Source organism: Mus caroli, chromosome 3, assembly GCF_900094665.2.
Source record: "Mus caroli chromosome 3, CAROLI_EIJ_v1.1, whole genome shotgun sequence".
Taxonomy (NCBI): Eukaryota; Metazoa; Chordata; class Mammalia; order Rodentia; family Muridae; genus Mus; species Mus caroli.
The window spans coordinates 44,871,379-44,884,172 of NC_034572.1; the positions used below are offsets into that span (position 1 = coordinate 44,871,379).

General features: G+C 48.1%; 1 protein-coding gene across 1 annotated transcript in view; it reads left to right on the forward strand.

Moving 5' to 3' along the window:
* The first annotated feature begins 7,849 nt into the window (after window positions 1-7,849).
* Noct (nocturnin) overlaps window positions 7,850-12,794 on the forward strand; it is a 21,199-nt gene continuing 16,254 nt past the window's right edge. Inside the window, exon 1 of the mRNA XM_021158077.2 lies at window positions 7,850-8,699. Within this exon, the coding sequence (XP_021013736.1) occupies window positions 8,516-8,699 (184 nt within the window). The 5' untranslated portion in view covers window positions 7,850-8,515. The remainder of the gene's footprint in view (window positions 8,700-12,794) is intronic.

Genomic DNA, 12,794 nt, shown 5'->3' on the forward strand with positions numbered 1-12,794 from the left:
AAAGACTGGGTTCAGGTTCTCGGGTCAGGAGAAGGCTAAAGCATGAGAAGAGAGAAGGCTGAATCTTGTGCGTGCCCGACTCGCCAGCAAGAACGACACTGCAACAGGATCCTTCTGCACACGTTTATTGGGAGAGCTTGATTGCAGAGGCAAAGAGACCCCAAGCCCAGAACTGGTGCTGCTTATATAGGCCTAGGAGAGGCGTGTCTCACACCCGGATTGGTTGTGCTTGGGTTATGCTTATGACCTCATTTGCATGCCTACATCTGATTGGTTAACTTCTCTCTCATCTGATGGGTTAACTTGTCTCTCATCTGATTGGTTAATTTTGGTTAATTCTCAAAACCTCATCTTGGCAAAAAAAACTTTACTGCCTATGTATGCGTGGTGGCCAGCGGAAGCCAGCTCTACCCTGCAACGGCACATGTGGCTTCCCACAGCTGAAGAATGAGAAGAAAGGAGAAGAAGGAGGAGAAAGGATGAGACTCCTTGGGCAAGGAGAGCACTTGAACCAACAGCTTGCATCCACTGCTGTTGAATCAGCACCCAGCACCGCTCCATGCTCCCCTTTCCCATGGTATTTGGAACTCAGCACAAGTAAAATCAGGAAAACTGCCACAGGCTTAAGGCCAAGGTCGGTTGGGATCAGAGAAGATCCTGCCTCAAACAACGGAAATAAACCTCAGGACAAAATCATGCTCTCCTCAAACTGATAAGTCAAGGCTCTAACCCCACAGTATGGCTGTGTTTGAGGTAGGGCTTTTGGGTTAAAGAAAGTCCTAAGGATGGGGCCTTAGTCCACTAGAAGCCCTACAGAAGGGAAACCAGAACCCAGGGTACAGTACAGAGGTAGGATGTGTGCTTAGCCTACTCAAACAGGATTCTAGGAAAGTGCCCCTGCATCACTGAAACAAACAGAAGGAAGCTGTCCCCTCTTACCTGCTTGACCCCCAATATCCCTCATGTTTGGAAAAGAGTCCTCACCAGGAACTGAACTCTCCTCATCTTAACTCCTAGTCTGGAAAACTGGGATTTCTAGCTTCTAGAATTACAAGAAATAAATAGCAATGTTTTGGGGGAAGATGCAGTTTGGGCTTTTTTAAAAATGGAGGGTGGGGTGGGGCTGGAGAGCTAGCTCAGCAGTTAGGGGCACTGACTGCTGTACCAGAGGATCCAGGTTCAATCCCCAGCACCCACGTGGTAGCACCCAACTGTCTGTAACTCCAGGATACAACATCCTCACACAGACACATGTACAGATAAAACACCCACCGATGCACATTAAAAAATAAAACGTTTTGAAAAGGGTGTGTGCTCACAGACGTGAGCTGTTATAAAAGCTCCATAGACTTGTTATCACTTTGGAGCATGGTATTTGGGACCTCCTGAATCCATGTGCCCTGGCCATGGTCACTGATCCATGCCTACAGACTGAACCTTCTCCATAAGAAGAGTTTTTTTTCTTTCAGTGTTGATTGGAGCTTCGGTAAGCAGTAGTCAGTCCAGCTCTGAGCAGCATCCTCACCCATTGCTCCTTCTTTCGTTCTTTTCATTCACGTAGACACTTCACTGCTGCTAGCATCTAAGTTTTGATTCATGTGAATTACTCAAAGTAGGCATCCCGTTGGCATGACAGGAGGATGGGAGGTGGCAGGCCTGAGGAAGGAGATCTATTGGGAATTAAGTCCCAAACTCATCCCATCATGGGGTTCATAGACTCCCAGAGACATAGTCTCCCAGAGAGTCATCATATATCACTTCCTAAAGAGCAAGCTTGCTCCAGTGGATCCCAGTTTCTTCAGGTCCTTAATGATGTCATCCCATGCTGCATTTTATGAGAGCTTGCTTCCCCACTCCACCAATGCAAATGACCTCCATCATTCTGCCTGGGGCCAAAGAGCCAAGTTCTCCAACCCAAACCCAGAAGTAACAAGGAGCAACCCATAGCTCTTGCACACGCCCAACTCGCCAGCAAGAACGACACTGCAACAGGATCCTTCTGCACACGTTTATTGGGAAAGCTTGATTGCAGAGGCGAAGAGACCCCAAGCCCAGAACTGGTGCTGCTTATATAGGCCTAGGAGAGGCGTGTCTCACACCCAGATTGGTTGTGCTTGGGTTATGCTTACCACGTCATTTGCATGCCTACATCTGATTGGTTAACTTGTCTCTCATCTGATTGGTTAACTTGTCTCTCATCTGATTGGTTAATTCTCAAAGCCTCATCTTGGCAAAATAACTTTACTGCCTATGTATGCATGGTGGCCAGCGGTAGCCAGCGCCACCCTGCAATGGCACATGTGGCTTCCCACACATAGCAGAGGCAGATGCTGCTTAGGGCCAGGCAGCCTTCAGCCTATTTTTATTCCATAGGGGTTTGTTTTTTGTTTTGTTTTGTCACCGAAGTTGCTAACCTGACTCTACCAAATTAGACCGCTGGTGTAGCCGGGAAGTGTTTGCAAGTGGATGAAGCTGCCGCTGCCTGCTAACCTGTGAACTGAACTGCTGATTTCCAGACAACACAGACGGGAGTTGCTCCAAAGAACCTTTCTAAACAGGTCCACTTCCCCTGTATCCTTTCTTTTCCACTACCTCTGGTGGGTGGTGGGCTACAAGAGAGGTTAAAGCATTTAAGAACTATCATTAAAAATAAGATTTGAAAAAAAAATCAAATCTACAAAGAGGGGCTTTACAGAAAATCTCAGTGAAAAGCACACATCATTAATAGCAGCACCCGCCTTTCACTGAAGCATTTGGGAAGTAGAGACAGGCAACCAACAGAACACTGGGATTCCTAACTTTCCTTCAAGGTCAACTTGGTCTACATCATGAGTTCCAGGCCAGCCAAAAGCTACAGAGCAAGACCCTTCTCAACCAACAAAAAAGATTAGACAAAGAACTGCAAGAAGGGACAAAATAAATAAAAGGAGGAATCAAAACAAACAAACAGGTCGTGATTTCACCTCCCAACTTGCTTCCCAAATAGCCCAACTGAGTGAAGTTGCCCTGGGTGCTTTGCCCCTTACTAAGTAGCTCCAGCTGCTCAGGAATGCAGTGTAGGCCATGGGAGCCTCGAACTCACAGCTGGCATTAAAGGCATAGCCACTATTCCTTCCCACACCCACGCCGTGGTGGAGCTCAGAGCTCCACACTTGCTACTGAGCTACGCAACCAGCCGCCTAGAGCTTGAACTGTCTCCTATGCTACGCAACCAGCCGCCGAGAGCTTGAACTGTCTCCTATTAGTTTTCAGAGTTTGTCTTGCTAGGTGATGTTTCCAAACAGCAACTCTGAGCCAGGCTGGGGGGCACAGGCCTTTAATCCCAGCACTCTGGAAGCAGAGGCAGTCAAAACTCTTATCACCCAGAGGCTAGCCTGGTCTACGCAGACAGTTCCAGGCCATCCACAAAAGCAACTCTGAGCTCTGAAAGTACAACCTCTCTGAACTGCCCTCTAAATCTTCATGCTTTGGTCAACACCCCTTCTTAGACCCTCCATACCCTGCTGCAGAACAGAAGGCTTTGTCCAAGCTAAGCTTATGCTTCTACCCAGCTAGAGCTGCAACCCTCACACTTCTTCCCAGTTTTCCCTATGGACACTCGGCCCTCAAGCCTTATTAATGTTCGGTACTTGCAGTCCTGAAACACAAGGCCTCCTCTCCTCTTTCTGTAAGCATCCTCCCTGGTCCCTTTCCACTTCAAATGTGCCATACCAGTACATAAAGCCTCTCCAGTCACTTAGGTAGGTACTTCCTCTTCTGCTTCCATGATATCTTCTCCATCCCTTGATCCTGCACTTACCCGGTAAATAAAACCATTTGCGATAAAACACAACAAAAATATTGTATTTATGCAATGTCTCTTCTACTAGACAAATTTTGTTCAATTCATTTATGGAATACACTAACAGGGGATTATATAATATTTGTCTATTCTGTCTAAGCAAATAATTGCTGAATTGTATGTGAATGTGTGTGTGCTGCTATGGGTCAAACTTAGCCTTGCAACACATTAGAGAAGCAAGGAGTCTGCCACTCATCTACTTCCCCAGTCCTTGAATATATTTTTGAAGTACATAACTTTTAATTTCTAGCTTTCTGATTGCTTAAAGAAGTTGGTGTTTAATACTACAGTCAGAATAGCATCCTCTTTGAAACCCTTTGTTTATGGGAGGGGGTGCTGGGGTATCAAACCTAATGCCTTGTGCGTGCTAAATATTTGTTTTATATTTATATACTTTTGTTTATTTAGACAGGGTCTTGCTATGTAGTCTTGGATGGCCTGAACTTGCTAAGTAGACCAGGCTGCCTTGAAGTCACAGAGCTCTGCCTACCTCTGCCTCTTCTAGTGTTGGAATTAAAGGCATGCACCACCATGACAGATCTAAACCTTGATTACATTGTGAATTTTGTCAACCCAAAAAGACAACTCTCATCTCAAAGGAGATAAGAGATAGCTTTATTCTAGACCCAAATGTAAGTGACTGTGACACAGGAACTCAGATTTAGGTTCTCCACACTCTCCATGTTCTAATGTGGGAACAGTCAATCCAGTGAACCTTTATGGTATAAAAACAAACAAACAAACAAAAGGAATTGGAAATCAAGCCACTTTTCAAATACAATGGTAAGAATATCAGATAGGTGGATCAGAGAAAGGCAGGGAAATGGGAGGCTTTGGCTCCGATGTTATCTGAATGGCATTCTTAGCCTTTGGGCTGTGGGGTGCTAGGAATGTGTCTGTACATTTCAGAGGGCTTAATGGTCACATGAGATTAGGTCAGGAGCCTGAAAATGACAGGAGGTGATTAGCTCTGGACTTGCATCACTCCTCCCTCTGCACGCCACGGAAGCTCTGGCCAGCCAATCGGGTTTGCAGACATTTCCTGTAAACTGAGGTTCTGTCCAGGAACTTCTGCTCTCACTATGCATATTTTTGTGTGCGATGCTTGGGGTCTTGTTCATGCTTCAACAGTACTCAACTTCAGAGCATCCTTCCCAATATGTGACTATGAACAGTGACAACCACGGGACAGCTCAGTCTCTTCACTCTCGAGGTTGCTGATACAATGGCTTCTTCATGACATGGTAATATTTTCATATATGTCCATGATGTATCCCATCATATCCACTCTTTCTCTGTTGTCTCTTGCCTCCTAATAACTGCTCCTTCTCCTGCCGTGTTTGTGTGCCTCTGTGGGTTCCACTGAGCCTCAGTAGGGTTGTTTACAGTAGCAACAGTTGCTTTGTTGCTGGAGCACAGGTGAGTGCCTCACCAGGACTCTGAAGAAAATGTCACTCCCTACCCCCATGAACACCTAACTGCCTCTCTGTTCTAAAGGAGGACTAGGACCTTCAAAGCCCCTTGAGTGTTGACTCGCCCTATCTTCTGCAAATAATCTGTGAGTTGCCAAAGTCGAACAACTATGTCATTCAAGGAGAGTTCCACATGCCCTCTCCCCCCACCCCCCTCCCCCTTTTTTTGAGACAGGGTTTCTCTGTGTAGCCCTGGCTGTCCTGGAGCTTGCTCTGTAAGCCAGGTGGCCTCAAACTCGCAGATTTCTCTGCTCTGTCTCCAAAGTGCTGGGATCAAAGGCGTGTGCCACCACGCCTGGCTACTCTTTGCTCTCTATCCATCTGCTGATGTCCCCTGGATGTTGGAGGACATGCGACAGCTGTCCTGTTTATGACTGGGCACTCAAGAGTCACTTAACCTCTGTACTTTTGATTAGTTATGAGTCTCTGCAGTCACCGCTGACTACTGCAAAAAGAACCTCCTCTCAGCAAAGCTGACGGCAGCAGTAACGGGCAGGAACATTGCTATTTAGAAGGTAATTAGAAAGGCACATCATGTCCACTTATCAAAACAACGGAAGTAGCTTACCTACTGGACTCTACTTCAGGCTTTGGAACAGGTTCACAATAGCAGAAATGAATTCCCTCCTATCGGGCAGGCCTCGATGCCAATCAGAAAATGGTTGGTTACCCCTGTAACAGTCCTGACACGTCGTACCAAGAGGTTGTTGTCTGGTCAGTTGATGTCGCACATAGGGTCCCCAGCAAAGGCTGTTGATGATAAAGCTCCCCACGCGCCACCACCCCCCACTCACCCCTGCTCCAGCAGCCTATATAATACCTTGTGTGCGCTAACTGGCAGGAACCTTCCAGTCCGGTTCCAGCTGGATCCCTCCATGTTCTGTGACTAACACATATGTTGACACTTCAGGGTCTTATCATTTATTTCTGGTAGGCAGCCAATAGCAGTGGCAATTGCCTATAGTGTTTTAATGGCTTCAGGAGCTACTATATGTACAGTAGCCCATAGCTGGCACTAGGCGCTCTAATAGCCTATGGCTTGGGAGGGGAGCAGCTTTATCTACCCAGGAAACTTCCACTCAAGCTACTTTTAAACTTGTTAATTAATTCGCTCATGGAGTATCTAATTTCCTTAAGGCTGTCTCATTCATTACAAGTTCTGGTTGACCCTCTGCTGTGCTTTCTTGGCTACTAACAAACTCTGCTTGCAGGAGTCAGAAAGGGAAGGGGGGAGAGAAAATGTGGTGTGTGGTGGGGGCTGGGGGAGGGAGGGAGTCAGCATCCATTACCTAAACTGTAAACCAACTGTTGTATTTTGTTCTATCTGCAAAGCACTTGCTGCCTTCTTATGACCCTTTGCCTTGCCTAATGACTCATGGGTGATTGATTGCTGTACAGATAAGAAAACTGAGCCTCAGATGCTAATAATGACCAGCTAAGGAGTTCCTGGCCCCGATGCTGTCATCGGCTTGTCAGCTGATTCATCCGTATCCTGTGGGTGTTAGGTGTTTTAAGCCAGGTCTGGAAAGCATTTTGAATCCTTGGTGATGATACGCATTCGAAGTTTCTTTTCCATTCCCGGTTAGGGTTAGTCACTCCTTACACAACCTACCTGAGGTATTTCTTCAACTCATTCTCCCAAAGATGGACACTCCCTCCTGTTCTCTCTCCTGCTTCCCTCCCCACTCCCCCCCCCCATTCCCTCTCCATACCCCCTTAGGTGAGAATGTGAGTCTTGGGCCTCTCAAGTGCTCTGTAAGTGCTCCACCACTGAGCAACATCCCCAGCCTTTTCCTGGAACATATGACATCCGATTAAAACACAGCTCTGACCATATCCTAGCATCCCTGCAACAGAGCTGACAAAAATAAGGGTTTTCTCAAGAGATTGTGGGTGTGTGCATCTGACTCTCAGACTATTGAAACAATGGACCCCCCAAGAAATGGGAATTTCCCTCAGGAAACTCCTGCTGGGAAAAGGAAAAGGCCTTTGCTCGAGGGGGAATTTGTCTTTCAGGAAGCGGGAATTCACACAGTTCTATCTAGTCAGATCGCTTTGACTGCTGAGATGCGCATACCCCTGGCCTTCTATTTAAACTTTAATCTCATTTTGGGATCCCAGAGAGAGGTTAACTCTTTGTCCTTCTACCCCATGTGGGCATATTAAGTACATCTCCTTTTTTCAGTTTTGTTCGTTTGTATTCATGTTGTTTTGAGGGTTTTGCTTGTTTGGTGTTCTTCTGTTTCTTTGTTTTTATTTTGTGACAGAGCTTCACTGTGTAGCTCTGTTCAATTTGGCTTTTTCAGTGGTTTATTGGATGGATAATGCTTTAAATTCGGTAACAGTCCAAATTACGTCTGGCCCATCCCAAGCAGTTGTTTTGGGTTTTTTTGTTTGTTTGGTTGGTTTTGTTTTTCCCCCTTAATTCCCTTAGCCTTCATTTTCCATAACTACAGTGCTGTCTCCCAGGTGTGACTTCCAGCCCTCCAATCAGGGCCGGGCTAGCTCCAGGGCCAATTCCACCAGTCCTTCTGGCAGGACTGACGCTCTACGCCCTGCAGTCGGTATCCGCCTCCCGTGCCTAAGGGGCGGATGCTTGTCGCAGCCGCCACACAAGTAGTCAGCGCTTCCTGGTGCCTAATCTCCATCAGCACCGCAGAGCGTGGAGCCCACAGCTCGGGGAGGACGTTCTCCCAGACACGCGCTCGCACACACTCAGCGCTGGCACCAACCCGGGATTCCCAGCCTGTGGGCGCTCCCATTGCAGCCGGCGGGAGGGGACAGAGGCTCCCGGAACGCCTCTCTAACGAATCCCGGCGGTGTCAGCCATCCCCCAGCCTCCGCCCCGTGGGAGATCTACAGTCTCTGTCACTGATCCAAGCGTTCCATTCTCGGCCGGAGCTGTCCCGGTCTGACTGCGCCCTGGTCGTGCGTGCGGATCCACCCCTCTGCAGCCGCCGCGTGGTAGCGCCCGCTCCGCCGCCGCTCGCCGGTTGCTCCCCGGCGCTAGCTCGCTCGCCTCAGTGAGCCGCCGCTGCCGCCGCCGCCGCCGTCGCCGCGTCTGCCTCCCGGCACAGCTCGCCCGGTCGGCGCCGAGGGACGAGGAGGAAGGAGCACCCCGCAGCGCAGCGGTCCCGCGCCACCCCCACCCCACCGTCGCCCGCCCAGCTCGGCCCGGCTCGTCAGCGCGGCGGCGCCCGGCATGTATCAGAGCCCGCGGCGGCTCTGCTCGGCCCTGCTGCTCAGGGACGCCCCCGGCCTGCGCCGCACGCTCGTGCCCGGCCCGCGCCGAACGCTCGCCCCGCCGGTGCTCGGATCTCGGCCCACGTCCCCGCAACTGCAGGCGGCGGCGGCCTCGGGCGCCGCGAGGTCGCGTCCCCGAACAGGTGAGCGGGAGCGCGGAATGAATGGGCGCCGCGGGCTGGTCCCCCGCGCTCGCCCCGGCGTCGCGTCGGGAGGGAGGGAACGCCGCTCAGGGGGCCTCGCTTTCCGCGTTCGTGTCTGATCCCCCTGAATCCCGGGTGGCCACAGTGACCCCAGTCGCTAACGTTGTTTCGCTTTACCCCTCACCCCCACCCCCTGATGCAGGGCGGTAACGCTTTGGTTGCAGACTGCTTGTGGACATCCTCATGAAGGGGAAAAAATATCTAAAAGTGGCATGATCTTGGGTTTGCAGGGCCTACAGGGTCTGAATCTTCTCAAAGCCCTGGTAGTAATAGCACATGTTAACTCTTTACGCTCATTAATTTATGTTTTTTTTTGGGGGGGGTCTTCCACTTCGTCTTAAATCCCAGCGTGAAAATCAACCTTTCATGAAGTCAGTTCTGTACATCATCTTGTGTTTTTTTAAGTGTCTCCTTTCTGCCTAAAAGCAGATTGCGACGGTCACAAACTACATACAAATCAAGTATGGCTTTTAAATGAGTAGTTTCTCCCTCAAATCTAGCAATTACTTCATGTAGGCACTCCTTCAGAACCAGCAATTATTCCATAGTACTTTTCTAGAAAGTGTAATTTAGTTGTTACCTCAAACTAGGTTATTGCCGTCTAACATTCGGATGCAGTAACCATCCTTATTTTACTAGAGTACATTTTGAGAGTATTGGTTGAATTTAAGGACAGAGTGCACATTAGAACATACAGGTTCCCTGTGGCTGTCTTTTGTTGCCTTTTTTTTTTTTTCCAAGACATGGACATGGCTGTCCTAGACCTTGACTATGTAGACCAGGCTGGGTTTGAATTTATAGAGATCCACCCACCTCAGCCTAGCGGATGCTGGGATTAAAGGCTTGCACGTGGCGCCAAGTTTCATTAGGCTTTCTTTAACGAGTTATCGCAGGGCGGTGGTGGCCCACGTCTTTAATCCCAGCACTTGGGAGGCAGAGGCAGGCGGATTTCTGAGTTCAAGGCCAGCCTGGTCTACAGAGTGAGTTCCAGGACAGCCAGGGCTCTTCAGAGACACCTGTCTCAAAAAGGTAGGAAGGAAGGAAAGACTTGAAAGTCCAGGGTCGTGCCCCCACCTCTGGGTCTATAGAACCTTGGTGGGTTGTGGAATAACTGTTGGAATGGATAGCATCCCAGAAACACCATTGAAACCCCTTGGGTTTATGGGTGAAAACCCATAAATGGAAGGAGGTAGGGTAGGGAAGTGGTAGACTGTGGGCTTTACCATGCAATAGACCCTAGTAGCAAAGAAAGAAATTGCAGGCCTTTTTATGGTACTTAAACTATCTTAGACAGCACAGGGTATAGGCAGGTTTCCTGTTTCTTGTAGCTTTGGGGGGAAGATAACAGTCATTGTTTCGATGCTCATTCTTATGCCGTGTCACTCACTGTAGAAGAGTCTGTAATATATTAAATTGGTGAGTCTAAGCTTTAGGTTATTCAAAGAGCTTACTTCCCATTAAGAAGTGAGATTTGGGGCTAAGGAGATGATGCAAATGGTGAAGATGCTGAAGACCTAAGTTCAGTCCACGTGATGGAAGGAGAGAAGGAAGGACTTATCCTTCAAGGTGTTGCCAGGCATCCACGTGGCCTACACACATACAACAAGCGCATGGGATTTTTAGATTTGGTTGCTCGTTGTTTTTTTTTTAAAGAGGTGAGATTTAAGCAGATGTGGTGATCCAGGCTGGAACATTTCTTTTGTTTGTTTTGAGAGTCTCAGTGTAGCCCTTGCTGTCCTGGAACCCCTCACCCAAGTGCTGGGATTCAAAGTGTAGCCTGACCAGGAGCAGATCTTGAATTCAAGGCCAGCCTGGGGTACAGGTTATGGCTCCAGTCCTGTGTTCTTTAGTGGGGGGGGGGGGTGGTTCCTCACAAAGGTCTTTGTCATTAAATGAAACACCTTTTAGTCTCATAGTGACATTTTTTGCTGTGACAAGGTGGAGGCGACCTGTAGTGATAACTCTTGGTACTTCCGGGGTTCGCAGAGACGGTGGCAGCATTCGGGACTAGACTTGAAAGGCGGAAATGCAGCTTGAGGTGCTGACGCAAACCTTTAGCCCAGCACTCGGGAGGCAGAGGTAGGCGGGTCTCTGAGTTCGAGGCCAGCCTGGTTTACAGAGTTCCAGGAAACCCTGACTTAAAGAAAAAGAGAAAATGGTTAGGTTTGAAGGTGAACCATTCAAGGAAACAAAGTGGAAAGGAAAGGTAAGAAGGACCTCTAAGGCGTTAAATGAGGGTGGAGAAGAAGCCTTTTGCAGAAGGGGCGGCATTCTCCAAAGTATCTTGGAAACGTTTAATTTCTGCTCAAGAACTCAGATTATTGAGTTTGGTAAATCAAATCGAATACCCAGGTTCCACATATGAAAAAGAAATAACAAGTCCTCAAATCCCTTTTATTTCTTCCTTCTCACTTTTTAAATAAAGATATACATATATTTTTTGAGACAGGATTTCTCTGTGTAGACCAGGCTGACCTCAAACTCAGAAATCCACCTGTCTCTGCCTCCTGAGTGCTGGGGGAAAAGGCATGCTCCACCACCGCCCTCATTTTCAAAAAAAAAAAAAAAAAAAAATTGTGTGCTTCTCGTGCCAAGGGTGTGGGAGTACCTGAGGAGGCCAGAAGAGGGCGTCAAATCCTGGGGATGTTTGTTGGGAGTGCGCCAGATGAGGGAAGGATCCAGAAGAGCAGCTGTGCTCTTGACTATTGCGCTGTCTGTAGTCCAACACCTTCCCTTTTCTTTCTTAGGGTTAAGCCTAGATCCTTGCTCATGTTAAGCAGGTGGTAGTTGTTTTTCGTTCTTTCTTTTTTTGAGAAAAGGGTCTCATGATGCCCAGGCTGGTCTTAAGCATTCTTATGTGGCTATAGATAACCTCAAACTCACTGATTCTTCTGCCTTTGCAACAAAACTAGGCCTGGGCCATCAGGCCAAGCAAGCAGATTGTCTCTAAAAAGCCCCGAACTTGTTAAAAGGCCTTAAAGGAGCTGAAAGCTGTCCCACCTCCCTTGTGAGGTTGTGAGTACCAACACAGGCATTCACAGTCTAACCTGCACCTTGCAGTTCAGTGCTCAGGGGATGCGCACCTTCAGAGTTCTCACAGACTTACCATGTGGGCTTAAAAGGGAACCTTGGTGGCCCATCTCAGCGTTTTGCTTTCCTCTCTAAAGCCAAGACAGCAGCCCACGGTAAGGCAACAGTTGCCACAGTTACAGTGCGGCAGGGATGCAGGGAGTCGTCTGTGGGCCGGGAGATGCTCCTCCTCCTCCTCGGTTAATGAAGAGTTGGCTGGATCACGGCTCTCCGCCACTGGAACACGGTGCTTTTTCTCTTGGAACAATTTTAAAGGCAAATACCAGCTCAGTAGAAAAGACATCTTTATTTGTTAGGCCCCTTAACTGTGTGAGTAAGCTGTTTATGAGAAAGAAGAAATGGGAAAGCTTGTAATTATCAGGTTTCTCCAGAATAGATGTTTATCCTTACAGAGAACTAAGAGCTATCATTCTCCTGTAGTATTCAATGGCGACAGTTAAAATGCAGAGGGGGAGTGAGAGTGGCGGTTAGGTTAGGAACCAGGGCTCCAGAATGGAAATGGATGAATGAACTTTTACAAATCTTTTGACCTTGCTTGCTTTGTCTTAATGCCAGATGGCATCTAGAAGAGATTAACACATCAACTGATAAGGCTATATCCACAAACTTTGGTGAACAGTACACTCAACCAAGTGTTACAATGTTCCATATGCTGATGACAGCAGGAGTCGAGAAGAACGAGCCAGATTGGTTTGGCCAGATTGGTTGGGGGAAAACTTTGAAGGAGTGGGAGAGACAAGGTAGTGGTGGGGCACAGAGAGCAGTGTCATTAAAAACGAACTTCTTGGTGTCAAATGCAAATTTGGAAATTTGATTTCCTCAAGAGAAACCTGATAAATATTGACAAGCAAGCGCGTCTTGCATTCCTTCAGGGGTTGGGAGTATTCTATACACTTGAGCCTGCCTTTCCAAAAGGTACTTGGGTTTGTTTTTTTTTTTTTTTTT